At 33.3% G+C, this 14727-nt stretch overlaps 3 protein-coding genes across 3 annotated transcripts; 2 read left to right on the top strand and 1 right to left on the bottom strand.

Annotated features, from left to right (window-relative positions):
* Window positions 1-1054: 1054 nt before the first annotated feature.
* On the top strand, window positions 1055-3762 carry LOC106764164 (elicitor-responsive protein 1). The gene is made up of 6 exons (XM_014648395.2): window positions 1055-1149; window positions 1304-1435; window positions 1746-1811; window positions 2502-2640; window positions 3137-3272; window positions 3457-3762. The coding sequence occupies exons 2-6, from the start codon at window positions 1369-1371 to the stop codon at window positions 3511-3513; spliced, it is 465 nt and encodes a 154-aa protein (XP_014503881.1). The 5' UTR covers window positions 1055-1149; window positions 1304-1368; the 3' UTR covers window positions 3514-3762.
* Window positions 3763-6560: 2798 nt separating this feature from the next.
* Window positions 6561-7979, top strand: LOC106763325 (elicitor-responsive protein 1-like). Its single transcript, XM_014647526.2, has 5 exons — window positions 6561-6710; window positions 6925-6990; window positions 7375-7510; window positions 7604-7739; window positions 7823-7979. The coding sequence occupies exons 1-5, from the start codon at window positions 6644-6646 to the stop codon at window positions 7886-7888; spliced, it is 471 nt and encodes a 156-aa protein (XP_014503012.1). The 5' UTR covers window positions 6561-6643; the 3' UTR covers window positions 7889-7979.
* Window positions 7980-12497: 4518 nt separating this feature from the next.
* Window positions 12498-13541, bottom strand: LOC106763324. The gene has a single exon (XM_014647525.1). It carries the CDS (start codon window positions 13539-13541, stop codon window positions 12498-12500), a length of 1044 nt encoding a protein of 347 aa, XP_014503011.1.
* Window positions 13542-14727: the final 1186 nt, after the last annotated feature.

Raw genomic sequence — 14727 nt, 5'->3', positions numbered from 1 at the left:
TGGACACTGAGTGTTGAGCTGACAGTTCGGTGTGACCTCGTTCTGCCCTTAGTGCCCAATCTCCTCTGTGTGCTTTTGTTGCATCTCATGTTGTGCTTGCGCCTGCGCCTGTATGGTTCGTGCATGTACATGCATCTGTGCTTACATCTGTACTATCAAATCTCTGGTGTTCTGCTGTTCCTCCATGCTCCTCGCGATCACCATGGGGTTTCTTCTGCTTTTCTCGGTCTCACGGTTGGCGCCAAAATGTTTCGGTAGATATTTTATAGGACCGAGAGGCGTACCTTTCTAACGTGATCTTTTTTCCTTCCAACGCTTGATTCGCCTCCTCTATACACTTCCACTCGTGACTGGACGGTATTAACGAGTGATCGAACATAAGTAGAACGTACCTAACTTTTGACCTTGACCTCATATTTATAGGTCATGTGATGGATCCTAAACTAACACATATCCAATAAAATAAAAACAAATTTACCTTTAAATTCGATCACTTGCTCATAAATAACTTATCATATATAATAATTTTTTATTGTCACTTGAATTATTGATCCAATAATAACTTAAACGGTGATCGTTGTTACTTTAATAGATAATCGTTGTTGCTTTAATAGATGAACCGAACGTTCGTAAATTTTAACTTTGGTCTCTAGCATATAAGATACACCTCCCTTCTTTCCTTATTTCTCTGTCCGCATAACTATCTAAGAAACAATTATGTTTACCCTCTAAATAACATTAAAACTGTCAACAGTTATTATATTATAGTAACTGTCAATAGTCTTAATGCAAAACATTAAGACTTTTTTCGGTTGAACCATTGGTCAAATACAACATTGCGTACTTTCAAGGTGGCCGACTTTTTTCATTTTTTCAGATAAAATAATTTCACTCGTTTTCACTTTGACGAAGGTAGGTTTAGGTTTCCCTGTCAATTTCTTAAATTAATTAGAAATAAGTAAACAAATTTTAAAGCTTTAATACCATATTTCAAATGAAAATTATTAGTCTTGTTAATATATAAACTGGTTATTATCATGATTTGTGGAATTTTCACTAATATACAGAACGTCTTGGAGTTTTGTTCATCCTCTGAAAATGCGTCTTGCTGAATTTGGGATGATGTGAAGATTTTGTCTTTTTTTGTTGGTATGTTTTGTAATAGTACATTTTAAACATACGTGATAAATATTTTACGTGGGGGATTAGAATAAATCTATTCCGAGGTTTAGTCGTTTGTCGTCGTTTGTACCGCTGGATTGTTCATTGACTATTTAAGGTTTCTTTCTTCATTGTAAACCAGGGAAGGTTCTATTCCATTTCCTTGTCCACTTAGAGAGAGAGAGAGAGGGAGAGAGAGAGAGAGAGATGGCATTTGGGTTCATGGAGGTGGAGCTGGTGAAAGCAAAGGGTCTTCATGATACTGATGTCTTTGGTAAACTGAATCTTTAGCTCAGATTCCTTTCTTTTCTCATATTCCTTTCCAATTTATGTTTACACACCATGCCCTTTTGATCAGATTTCAACTTTTTCTTATTCTAAAATTGGGATTTTTCTAAGCATTATTAATCTATATTAAATTCGTTGTTCAGCTTCTAATCTGGGTATCTGACATCTCAATTCCTTGAGTCCAGTGTAATCTAGATGGATTCAAGGCACTTCCATGATGATTTTAATACATTTCTATAATCTGATTCTAACAAGGTGCCGTGTTCTTTTTGTTAATCTCTTTTCTTTGTTGATAGCTCGTATGGATCCTTATGTCCTGTTACAATACAAAGGTCAAGAGCGAAAGAGCAGTGTAATTCATGGTTAGTTAAATGCTTCTTTTCCTAGAAATTTGTATTGCATTAACTATCAAGTCTGGAAATGCTTAGTATTTCAATACTTTTGTGTGGTTTGTGCTAAATTGTGAGAAGCTTTTCCAATACTTAAACTTCGTGTGAAAGTGCTCAATCATTTCATTCTGCTGGTGAGATTACAAGAGTAGAGGAAAGAAAATATAAATCAAGAATTTTGTTGGGCTAACTCTAGCAGGCATCTAGTGGTATGCTTTTCCTGATACAATACGTGGTTTCTTGCTTTCTTTTTTATGAAGCTTCAGAACAGTTTTTATTGTTGTTGTCCAATTAAAATTGAAGTTTCACTTCAATAATCTATGATGACTCCCTAATGGAAACCTTTATTAATATGTGGACTTCTGGTGTGAGCCTCTAACTCTAATTGGAGATTAACACTAAAAGCAACAACAAAACTGTATCTAGCTTTTGTCCTTTCACTATTTCCTTTGTTGAAGAAGATGGGTAAGCAAAAGAAAAATGAGTGTGCTTTGTTCCCTTTTTCAACTGCCTAAAATACTTACACATACGTTGAAACACTAAAATAGATGGTGGATCTTACCAGGCTTAAAGTAACATAGATGCTGATAAAAGCTGAGATGAATTTTTAATTTTTTTGCCATTAATAAGGCATTTGATTAGATAGCTTTTTTATTGATGCAGAGGGAGGCAGAAATCCTGTATGGAATGAGAAATTCGTATTCAAAGTAGAATATCCCGGTTCAGGTGACCAATACAAGCTCAACCTTTTAATCATGGACAAGGATGTATTTTCTGCAGATGACTTTGTTGGCCAGGCTGCGTAAGACTTTACTAGCTTCTTAAATATAGTGAATTTGTCATGATGAGTTGCTCTTATTGACTAGATGAAAATGTTACTACCTCTCTGTCTCAAAATTCTAAAGATATATGTAGTTTAAAGTTTTTTCACACATTAATGATAACAATAAATATGTCAGCAATTTCTCCAAATTCATTCTCTCAAGAAATACATAACTTTTATCGCCTGGAAATACAGACATTTAGGAAATTCCATTTGCATTCTTTTAATAAGTTAAAATTCCAATCATCTTGATATGAAGGAATTACTGTGTTAGTTTCTAAATTCTCATGATAACTTTTTGTTAAGGATTCAAATAAGCTTTTTGATTCCTCTATACCCAATGAAGAAGGGTTGCATAAAATGCAATAATGAGAAGGACACCCTTACATAAACCAGGATCATGAGAAAAAGATCATAAAGCATATTCTCAATTTTATTTGTTGTTCATAATAAAGGGTCAATTTTCTGTATCCAGAGTTTATGTAAAGGATTTATTGGCAGAAGGAACAGAGAAGGGATCGGCTGAGCTTCGTCCTCACAAGTATAGTGTGGTTCGTGCTGACCAATCTTATTGTGGTGAAATAGAAGTTGGTATAACTTTCACCTTAAAGGTAATATTTAGTTTGTGATGCAAACAACAGAAAAGAATCTAGGCTTGAGTTCATATGAAAAAAACATGCTCGTTAGTTATTATGCACAATGAAAATTTTGAAATGAAGTTTGTCAACATATGGTATATTATATATCATGTTAGGACTTTAGGAGTTTCTTTAATGTTGTTCTTGGAATTCACAGGAACAGGAATATGCTGAAGATGATGATGTTGGAGGATGGAAGCAAAGTTGCTTTTGATTCAGAATGCTTCAGATTTGGATTTTGGAACGTAACATAACATGATTACATGGAGACTACCTGTTAAGTCTTTTTTGTATGTAGTTGAATATGCATAGAATTTGAAATCCCTTCTAGTCTCTGTCTAAGATATGACGAAAACAGTTGGCATTGAGATAGTTGTTAATGAGTTTAATCGTAAAGTTTGTATTTATCACAGAGTGAATATACATAATAACTAAACTTTGGTCTCTGATTAAAACTCTGGAATATCTTTTTGCCAAAAGAAATGCTCCTTTGAGTGTTCTATATTCATTGGCCATTGTTCAACTGACATTTAACCACGCTAAATATTTTTTATAATATTATTGAAAAGGAAGAATATTTTTGTATTTCTTAAAATAACATTGTTTCATATACGGGTTTAGTGAGGTTCACACATTAATGTGTTTTCTTTTCTCTTGTTTTTTTTACATATTTTTTACATATTAAGAAGTAAACTTTATTTCTAAATAATGTGACACTTCAAACATAAACATATTCCTTGCGTAAAAGTAAATATTAATATATTAATGGATAATCTAATAATGTATGAAATAATAGATTCAATAAACAATAAATTTTGTTAAAATAAACTCATATCATATTAAAAAATAAATTTTAAATCTAATTTAATTTTGCAAAATTAGCTTGCATAATAAAATTTTTATATATATAGTTTACTATGTTTTGACATGAATTTAATAGATGGTTAAATCATTATAATCACAATAAAATTCAAGGTTGTCTTTATAAAGTTTTATTGTTTATAAGACCAATTAATTAAATGATTAAAGCGCTCAACTCATAATTGGCGAATTCATAGGTTCAATTCTTACTGGATGCATGTCAATGGGATCCTCCCTCCAAAAATGAAATCTTATTGGAACTGTCCAGTTTACCCTTTGGAACCATATCACATCCTCGATAGGATGAAATATGATGAATTGAGATGGTATTTTGTAAGTACATAATTATCTTGAATAAATTCACTATTTCTTTCTTTTCCGATCGCCTGGAAAAAGCAAGATGTTTCTTTTGTTCTTTTTCAACAATTTATGATCTCTAGTAGACCTATTATTAGGATTCGAACCTAGATGAAGTTCTGACCATCTGTCAGAGAAAAAAGAATGAGTGGATCTGTATCAATGGAATCTCATCATCCATACATAATGAATTGATGTGGTATATTCAAATCATAACATATGAACAGTAAAAACTAGTATTTTAATTGAGACTAGAACTCATAGGTATGAATGGAATAAAATATGCAGTGTTTACAGACAAAAGTATCCGGTTATTGGAGAAAAATCAATATACTTTTAATGTTGAATTGTGATCAACTAGGACAGAAATAAAGCATTGGGTCGAACTCTTCTTTGATGTCAAAGTAATAGCTATGAATAGTCATCGACTCCCGGTAAAGGGTAGAAGAGTACGACCTATTATGGGACATACATTATTACGCTTCAACCGGGTTCAACTTAATTTGTATTAATCTCATTTTATTTTCATATAAATTTATCATTTTGATTTTTTAAATAATAACTTACATTTTATATTAACATAATTTACACTTATTATATTTTTATTTTAACTTATTTTTATAGACAAATGAAAAATAACAATATTTTAATTTTAATTATTAAAATGTTTTTTTAATCGATCAAATTCATCATATATCAACAAATTTTCATAAACTTTTTTTACCATTAGATTTTTAATCCAAACAATCTCACTTCCATGTGTATATAAAATTATAAATATTATTTCTATATCAATTGAGTGTAAGACTTGCGAGAGAAAGCACGAAAAATTAGAGAATTTAGATTTAAAAAAAGTAATGATTAAAAAAAGTAATTAAATTATTTTTGTATACAATATTTTAACTTAAAATTCAATTATTATTTTTCGTTAACTTTAAAATCTATTTTAGTATTCATAAAAACTGATGTCTACATAAATACGTATGCAAATGCAACAACTATTTTCAGATTGTAATAATTAAAACCAACCAATTAAACCTAAAAATCTCCACATACATATAAGCTAAGGCAACACGAAAACAAACCTAACAACCATTTCCAATCCTCAGAAAAACACACTGTAAAACAAACCTAGCAACCTTCCTTGTATATAAGTTGAAATGAACATCACAAATATCTAAGTCCATCATTGTCATTTATTATGAACAGTAAAATAGGCTCATGCAAATACAGTCATAAAGAGTTATTTGAAAATTTATATATACAAACCTCAAAAATAGGTGTCACAATCTTAAATTAGTTTGTTAAAGATATAACAAAATTCAAATTCTTTTTGTATCACAAAAATTAATTTGATTTAGGATTAACATTTTATAACGTTAAAAAAAACAAAGTATCTTTAAAATATATATTTTAACGCATAAACATTGTAATATATTACAAAAGTACATGTATTGATTCACTTTATGCTATATAACAACATTCTAGAAAAAATAATGAAGAAGTTTGAAGTAAAATCCTAGTTGTTTGACCGATGTATTCCAAAATAGACCAGTTGTGACTGGTTGAACTGGTCATCAAATCTTATATGACAAAGACAAATAACATAATGACACCAAACAATATTAAAGCTTTGTCAACACTCGATTCTACCCTCGTCTTCAAAAGAGTTTGCTACAGCAATGTTTAATTCTTCAATCTCTCCAACAAGTTTAACATTAATAAAAAGTAGCAGCCATATGATGAGTAATAAAGTAAGAGTCTTACTGAGTCATTTAGTTATACTATTGATTATGTATATATATACTTTTCATAGAAAATAGAAAATAATACCTAGTTGTCCTTTTCAACATTAAATTATTTGCGTAGGTTTTTGGAAATTGGAAGACCAGACCAAGCTTGAGGTGCATGCGCGTACGGTCTTATTCTGTTCATTCTTTGATTTTTTGAACAATGCCAAAGTCTTGGTCATCCTATTAAATGCATAGTCACACTTAGAACCCTATATAAGCAAACCCAAGGCTACCATTTTTTCCAACTTCAACGCTCATAAACCTAAAACAGATCAAGCACGTCTATTGTAAGAATTTGGTGAATCAGAATCTTCATTCTTCAGGAACACAGACATGGCAATTGGTTTCATGGAGGTGCAACTTGTCAAAGCAAAAGGCCTACGTAACACTGATATCTTTGGTATTATTATCAACAACTGCATTTGCCTTTGCCTTCTTTTGCTTAATGTTTTTCTGAATTTTCCTCTTCTCTTGTTTAAAAACTGAAACCAATGGATAACAAGTTTTTTTGAAGAGTTTTATAAATAAACGATTATATACATACTAAAGCTGAATCAAAGATGGTATCAGTAATATGCTCAAATCGGATGTTTATTGTTTTATTTTGCTGATAGGTAAAATGGATCCTTATGTTCTGATACAATACAATGGCCAAGAGAAAAGGAGTAAAGTCGCTGATGGTACGTTTATGTCCTACATATTCAAGTTTATATATATAAAACTTAATTCTACAAAATAAACTTGTAACGTGTGTTGGGTCTATTGAAGAGAAAATTACATGTGAGTTACATAAACACCATAACATCTGAGTCTAACCATGTAAAGGATCGATACTATTTTTTACCAAAAACTTTAAGATAGTGGGTTAACGGGTTTTTCATTCTACTTTCTCATTCCAACGTGAGACTTAAACTGAAATTTGGTTCTATCTCTAATCGATATTTTCAATTATTATAGTTGTAAAGTTGAGTGCTTAAACTTTGTTTTCATTTAGACCTTCTTGAGACCCAATTTATGCTTTTTAAGTTTTTGTTGAACATAGTTTTGAATGGTGTTTTGTGCAGGGCAAGGAAAGAATCCGGTATGGAATGAACGGTTTATCTTCAAAGTAGAGTATCCTGGATCAAACGATCAACACAAGCTCATCTTCAAAATTATGGACAAAGATTTATTTAAAGACGACTTTGTTGGAGAAGCCATGTAAGACTTCAATGTTTATAATCTTAACTAAAAAGTGTAACATTTTGTCTAAGTTGCGTTGATGATTTAAAAAGAGATGTTTTGTATATGTAGAATTCATGTGGGGGATTTATTGGCCCAAGGAGTAGAGAATGGAGGAGCTAAGCTACAAACTCTAAAGTATAGAGTGGTTCGTGCAAACAAGTCTTATTGTGGAGAAATTGATGTTGGTGTTACTTTTACTCCCAAGGTATATATTCTTCATAAATTTCATTATCTACTTAATTATAAACTATAATCCACCCAGTGATTAATTAAATTTATGTCGTGTAGGTGGAAGACAAATTTGCTGAAGAACAGATAGGAGGATGGAAAGAAAGTGATAACTATTTAGCTTAATTAGATTTAGCATATCTAAATTGGAAGTAATTGTGTCACATATCTAACATTTTCAATTCCATGTTATTTCATTTTTTAATTCTTTCTAGCAAGACGCATTAATTAATTAACGAATAAGTGTATTATCAACTTAATTTAATTCCTATTGTTTCATCGTTTATACTTATCATTGTCGTTATCCCAAATCCGAATGCTCAATTCACCCTCTTGTTACAAGATGATTCATCATTTATTAACCTACTTTATATAATGGAGATTTAGTTATTAACTGTTTTGGTCAAGAGTTTGGAATTCTATACCTAAGAAAAAAAAAAAAACTTTTTTTATTTATGAGTATTTTCGTTACAAAGTCATATATTCTTTAAGATACAGATATAATGAAATATAAACAAAGGTTATCTTTTACTTAAAAAAAAATCTCCCTTAAATTATAGTATATACTAATTAAATCAAAACATCTAATTTTTGACCCTTTTTCGTATTTGGCTAGTCTTCAGACATGTCACTTTTTGTGTTATTCATGATATTTTTCTCCATGTCATTGAATACTAAGAATATCAATTAATTTATATTTTAAAAATATTATAGTTTTTTTAGAACGTAGTACTTATTTGCCAAAATAAAACCAAGCAGCTCGTTTGTTAATAAACTAACTACGATTGTTCATCTAGTTTCAAATATGCATTGTGTTAGAATAATTTTGAGCGTTTAAAATCTATTCGAATCTATTATACTTTTTTAATTGGATTGGATGGTTTTATTTTAAACTAATCTTAAAATATATTATAAAATACCCATATTAATAGCACATCACATTCAACATCTAACATAGAACTCACAACACCATCATTAACAATGTAAAATCATTCAAAATTTTAAATCAAAGATATATGATTGTAAGTTTTATAATAACTTGGACCCAATACCGTAGTTTAGAGGCCCAACACATTTTGGCCCGTTGCTTTGAGTGAAAGGCAGATACCTAGTGTNTGCGTGGCATATGTTGAGTGAAGACAGAGAGTTAGAGAGAGAGCGAGCTCCAGGCGCTCCGTCTGGATGAGGAGAGAGAAGGACCACGGTGGCCGGCACAGCTCCGACACGGCGGCGGTTGCCGTCAGCGTAGAAGAGAAAAGTGAAGATCGAAACAAGGTGAGTATGAAAAACTTCTCCTTTTATTATTTTGGTAAACATACAAAATACAATGAGAAACTGTTTCTGATAAAGGGAAAAGGAGGGAGGAACTCTGTTTATATAGAGTTCCAGGGGAACCTAACAACCTATCAAAACGGACCACTGTTTAACAAACAGTGAAGAACTGTCTTAACGAGATAGTTAAGAGAATCGAAGGATTCTCAATACCCTCCCCTCAAGCTGGACTGTATATATTGACCAGTCCAAGCTTGGGTATGATGTGTTTGAAGCTGACGCGGTGTGGAAATTTGGTGAAGACATCAGCCAGTTGCTCATCGGTTCGGACAGGGAGAAGATGAAGAAGGCCTTCCTGAATCTTTTCACGAANGACATGNCANTCAAGCTCAATATGCTTGGTCCGTTCGTGGAAGCTTTGGTTATGGACAATGTGACGAGCTGATTTGTTATCGCAATATAGGGCAGGAACTCCAAATTCTTCAATATGAAGATCTGCAAGTAGGTAATGGAGCCACTGTATTTCACATACAGTGGCAGCAAGGGCTCTGTATTCATCCTCTGTAGATGATCTGGAAACAGTCTTTTGTTTCTTAGACTTCCATGAAATAAGAGATGTCCCGAGAAAGATACAAAAACCCGTAGTAGATCTTCTGGTGTTTGGACAGGTAGCCTAATCTGAGTCACTAAAGCCTTTTAGGTGCATAGGAGAATCAGCAACAAAGAACAATCCTTCACTAGTTGTAGATTTGATATATCTGAGAACATGTTGAGCAGCCCTAAAATGGTGTTCTGTAGGAGATTGCATAAACTGACTAAGTAAATTGATAGTATAACATAAATCTGGTCTAGTATTTGTGAGGTAGAGTAACTTCCCTATTAGTCTTCTGTAGGGTCCAGGATCATCAAGTAGACTATCCAATTTGTATAAGGGACTTGTGTCTCTAAGAAATGGTGTAGTAGAAGGCTTGCATCCCTCCATTCCTGTTTCCTCAAGTATGTCTAATGCATACTTTCTTTGACACAAGTGGATACCCCTTTTTGATCTAGCAACTTCAAGTCCAAGGAAGTACTTGAGTTCTCCAAGATTCTTTATACGAAATCTGTTATGTAGGAGTTCTTTGATGCAATTGATTTCTTCTAAGGAATTTCCTGCCAACACTATGTCATCCACATATACAAGCAAGGCAGTAAAGTAAATACCATTTTTCTTAGTGAATAATGAGTGATCAGATTTTGATTGTTTGTAGTTGACAGAAATTAGGTAAGAGGATAATTTTTCAAACCATTGTCTACTTGCTTGTTTCAAGCCATATAGGGATTTATTTAATTTGCAAACCTGTCCCTTTGTATGAATACCCAGCCCTGGAGGAGGATGCATATAGACTTCTTCATGAAGGTCACCATGAAGGAAAGCATTGTCAACGTCTAATTGGTGTAAAAACCAATTATTTGATGCTGCAAGAGCAATTAAGAGTCTAACAGTGGTTAATTTTGCCACTGGTGAGAAAGTGTCAAGGTAATCTATCCCTTCCTGCTGAGTATACCCTTTAGCAACTAACCGAGCCTTGTGTCTCTCAATACTTCCATCAGCTCTATACTTAGTTTTATATACCCACTTACACCCTATAGGAGTCTTTCCTGGTGGTAGTTGTGTCAGGATCCAAGTGTTATTATCCTGCAGGGCCTTAATTTCCTTCTGCATTGCCTCTATCCACTCCTTTTTGTCTTTGGCTTCATTGTAAGTCTGGCGTTCTTTATTCCCAGTGATAGTCATAATGTATTTTGAGTGCTTTCCTGATAAATTGTCACAACATAGTAGTTTAGAAATCGGATAAGGGGTTTTGAAATTGTTTTTCACAGTTAAGGAATGGTTCACCTGGTGAACATAGTCTTCCAAATAAGCAGGAGTCTTTTTGGTTCTCTCTGGTCTTCTGTATCTGTGATTTTCTTGACTGTTATTTGTGGTAGTAAGATTGTCCAGTTCTTCCTCTTGGTTAATATCTTCAAGTTCGTCATGTTGGTCTTCATAAAAGGTATAATAGTCTTTTGAAGGATCACTGATAAACTCATCTGCAAACTTCTCATTCTCTGTACTTTGCTGATTGCCNTGCAAATTCTTATAAGGTAATATTTCTTCATGAAATATTACATTTCTGCTTATGAATAATTCCTTAGTACTTATATCTAGAACAATATACCCTTTGACACCATTTTTATATCCTAGAAAAACTCCTTTTCTGGCCCTAGGGTCTAATTTGGTTCTACTGTTTTCAAGTGTAGAAGCAAAACACAAGCACCCAAAGACTTTGAGATCTAAGTAGGTAGGTGGTAAATTATAAAGTATATTATAAGGACTCCTATTTTCAAGACTAGGTGAAGGCAATCGATTTATCAGATACACAGCGTGACCAATAGCATAGGACCAGTAAACTTTAGGTATATTTGAGTGAAAAAGAAGGCTGCGTGTAACATTGAGTATATGTTGATGCTTTCTTTCGACTACAGAATTTTGTTCTGGAGTCTCAACACAACTTTTTTGATGTATGATTCCATGCATATTATAGAAATTGATACAATTAAACTCTGGCCCATTGTCGGACCTAATGATTTTGATCATAGTATTAAACTGATTCTTCACTTTGATAACAAAATTCTGTAATAAGTCTTTGGTTTGTCCTTTATTATTCATTAGGAAAACCCATGTGTGTCTGCTGTAATCATCAACTATACTAAGAAAGTATCTATGCCCATGAACAGAAACAATACTTAATGGCCCCCAAATATCACAATGGATAATCTCAAAACACTTAGTAGTAACAGATAAACTTTTCTTAAAAGGTAGCTTGTGCTGTTTGGCAAAATGACAAGTATCACATACAATATCAGTTTTGATCTTAACATAAGGAAACATTTCAGATATTCGTTTTACAACATGATGTCCAGGATGACCTAGTCTATGATGCCACAGATTAACATCGGTCCTTTTAAAATTGAAAACAGCCTTGTCAATATCTCTTTGTTCAGATTTAGGAAAATCTTGTAGATAATAGAGCCCATTCCAAGGTTTAGCAAATCCAATCGTCTTCAATGAATGATTCTGCCTTATCTGACAATTCTCATAAGAAAATATTAGATTGCAATTTAAGTCTTTGATGAGACTTTGAACAGAAATCAAATTAAAACAGAAACTGGGTATGTAAAGAACATTGAAAAGGGCAAAATTTTCAGTAAAATGTATAGTTCCAGCATATTCAGCAGTGATGACAGTTTTATTTGGCAAAGTAATAGTGATAGGTTTAATTTTGTAGAAAATAGTAAAGTGGGTTTTATCATGTGTGACATGATCTGTTGCACCCGTGTCAAGAACCCAGGAAGAATTACCTAGTTTGTTCTGTGTTTCTTGCCTTTGAACTTGGTTAATTTTGTGAATGGCAGATTCTTCAGTCTTTTCTATCATCTGTTAAAGTTTTTGCATTTGTTCTGGCGTGAAGAGATTGGGATTAGAGCTGTTGTTAGTCTGATGTTGAGTCTTGAGAGTGCTTTTAGTGTCATTGTTGTTTTGAAAAGCATTGACAGTGTTCCAGTCACTCTTTTTATCTTCCTTCTTATACCATGGAGGATATCCGTGCTTAGAATAGCACTCATCAACCGTGTGATTCATCTTATTGCAATAAGAGCATTGCTTTCCATAATTTGGGTTTCTTCCCCTTCCTTTGCCTTGTCCACGCATTCCAGTACCACGTCCATGATTTCTCCAACTTTGATCAGGCTTCCACTGATTACTTCTTTCAACCATGTTAACCAGAATTTTGGTTTCTGTATTATGTTTTTCCTGCCTTTCTTGTTGGATAATCAAAGAGAAAACACGATTAACATTTGGTAAGGGATCCATTAAAAGAATTTGTGTTTTAACAGTGTTATAAGAATCATTTAAACCCTTCAAGAAGCAAATCACATGCTCCATTTCTCTATATTTCAACGAAACTTTAGACAAGTCACAGCAACATGGATTTTCACAAGTGCAGACTGGTATTGGTCTCAAAGACTCCAATTCTTCCCACAAAATCTTGAGGTTAGTGAAGAACTGGCTGACTCCACGCTCTCCTTGCTTAATTGAGTGTATGTCTTGCAATAAATCTGAGATTTTGAAGTAATCTCCTTTTGAAAACCTCTCCTTAAGCTCGTCCCACAATTCTTTCGCTTCTTCGACGTAGATGACGCTTTCAGCAATATGAGGAGATAGGGTCTTTGTCATCCATGACAGGATCATCACGTTACATCTTTCCCACGCTTCGTACGTATCGTCATTTTTCTGAGGTCTTTTAATTGACCCGTCAATGAATTTAACTTTGTTTTTTGAAACTAAAGCCCTTCTCATGGCTCTGCTCCATGAGGAATAGTTGTTTTCGTTAAGAACTTGAGTAATCAGTGTCAAACCTGGGTTTTCTCCCGGGTGTAGATAGAACAGACTCGCTGGGTTGAAGGTCTGGTCCGAATGCTCCATGGTGGCAAAAGAAAGATTTCAAGAACCCAGCCCAAGAAAGTCCAAGAAAGTCCAAGAACAGCAGCGATGGCAACGGAAGCAGAGCAGGTACTAGACCTGCTCTGATACCATAATAACTTGGACCCAATACTGTAGCTTAGAGGCCCAACACATTTTGGCCCGTTGCTTTGAGTGAAAGGCAGATACCTAGTNTNTGCGTGGCATNTGNTGAGTGNAGACAGAGANTTAGAGAGAGAGNGAGCTCCAGNCNCTCCGTCTGGATGAGGAGAGAGAAGGACCACGGTGGCCGGCACAGCTCCNACACGGCGGCGGTTGCCGTTGGCGTAGAAGAGAAAAGTGAAGATCGAAACAAGGTGAGTATAAAAAACTTCTCCTTTTATTATTTTGGTAAACATACAAAATACAATGAGAAACTGTTTCTGATAAAGGGAAAAGGGGGGAGGAACTCTGTTTATATAGAGTTCCAGGGGAACCTAACAACCTAACAACCTATCAAAATGGACCACTGTTTAACAAACAGTGAAGAACTGTCTTAACGAGACAGTTAAGAGAATCGAAGGATTCTCAATATTTTATTTCAATTAAATTCAAATACAAATAAAAGATTTTTTTTTTCCAAAGCAAACTCAAAACTCCTCACTTTCGAGCATCCAAATCAACATCTACAACAATTATACTACTTCGTTATAAGATCATAAAATAAATGTCATGACAACCATTATATTGCATATACTATAAACTTAATAAAAAAATCAATTAGTTATCTAGAAATTCTGAACATAGTTACATGGTTTTCACAATTCATTCAATTAAACATTAAAGCTTCAAGGTTTCTCATAATTTCATTCATATCTCAAATAATCATAAACATAATCTTAGATACAAACTCATTTATATCTAAAATAATCATAGACACAATTTTAGATACAAGCTCTTTCACATATCAAATAATCATAGACACAATAGTAAACACAAACTCATTTGTAAATTTATTCTACACCTAAAAGTCATAACCAAAATATATACGGACTGCATCTAATCGCAATTATTTCTGCACCCAAAAGTCATAACCAAAATATATATGGACCGCACCCGATCCACATTAAATGGTAAGGTCAATTCAAATCTCATTAAGAGTCGCCCACCAACCCTCTAGACATGAACCTTCCTTGACTCATCAGTCAAG

This window comes from Vigna radiata, chromosome 6 (assembly GCF_000741045.1).
Source record: "Vigna radiata var. radiata cultivar VC1973A chromosome 6, Vradiata_ver6, whole genome shotgun sequence".
NCBI classification, from domain to species: domain Eukaryota; kingdom Viridiplantae; phylum Streptophyta; class Magnoliopsida; order Fabales; family Fabaceae; genus Vigna; species Vigna radiata.
The sequence above is the reverse complement of the archived record's forward strand: the minus strand, read 5'-3'. Positions and strand labels throughout refer to the sequence as shown.

Coding starts and splice junctions, on each gene's coding strand:
- LOC106763325 (XM_014647526.2), top strand. CDS start 6,644: ATGGCAATTGGTTTCATGGAGGTGCAACTTGTCAAAGCAAAAGGCCTA. Junction 7,511..7,603: donor GACTTTGTTGGAGAAGCCAT/GTAAGACTTCAA, acceptor TTGTATATGTAG/AATTCATGTGGGGGATTTAT. Junction 7,740..7,822: donor GTGTTACTTTTACTCCCAAG/GTATATATTCTT, acceptor TATGTCGTGTAG/GTGGAAGACAAATTTGCTGA.
- LOC106763324 (XM_014647525.1), bottom strand. CDS start 13,541: ATGGAGCATTCGGACCAGACCTTCAACCCAGCGAGTCTGTTCTATCTA.
- LOC106764164 (XM_014648395.2), top strand. CDS start 1,369: ATGGCATTTGGGTTCATGGAGGTGGAGCTGGTGAAAGCAAAGGGTCTT. Junction 1,812..2,501: donor AAAGAGCAGTGTAATTCATG/GTTAGTTAAATG, acceptor TTATTGATGCAG/AGGGAGGCAGAAATCCTGTA. Junction 3,273..3,456: donor GTATAACTTTCACCTTAAAG/GTAATATTTAGT, acceptor TGGAATTCACAG/GAACAGGAATATGCTGAAGA.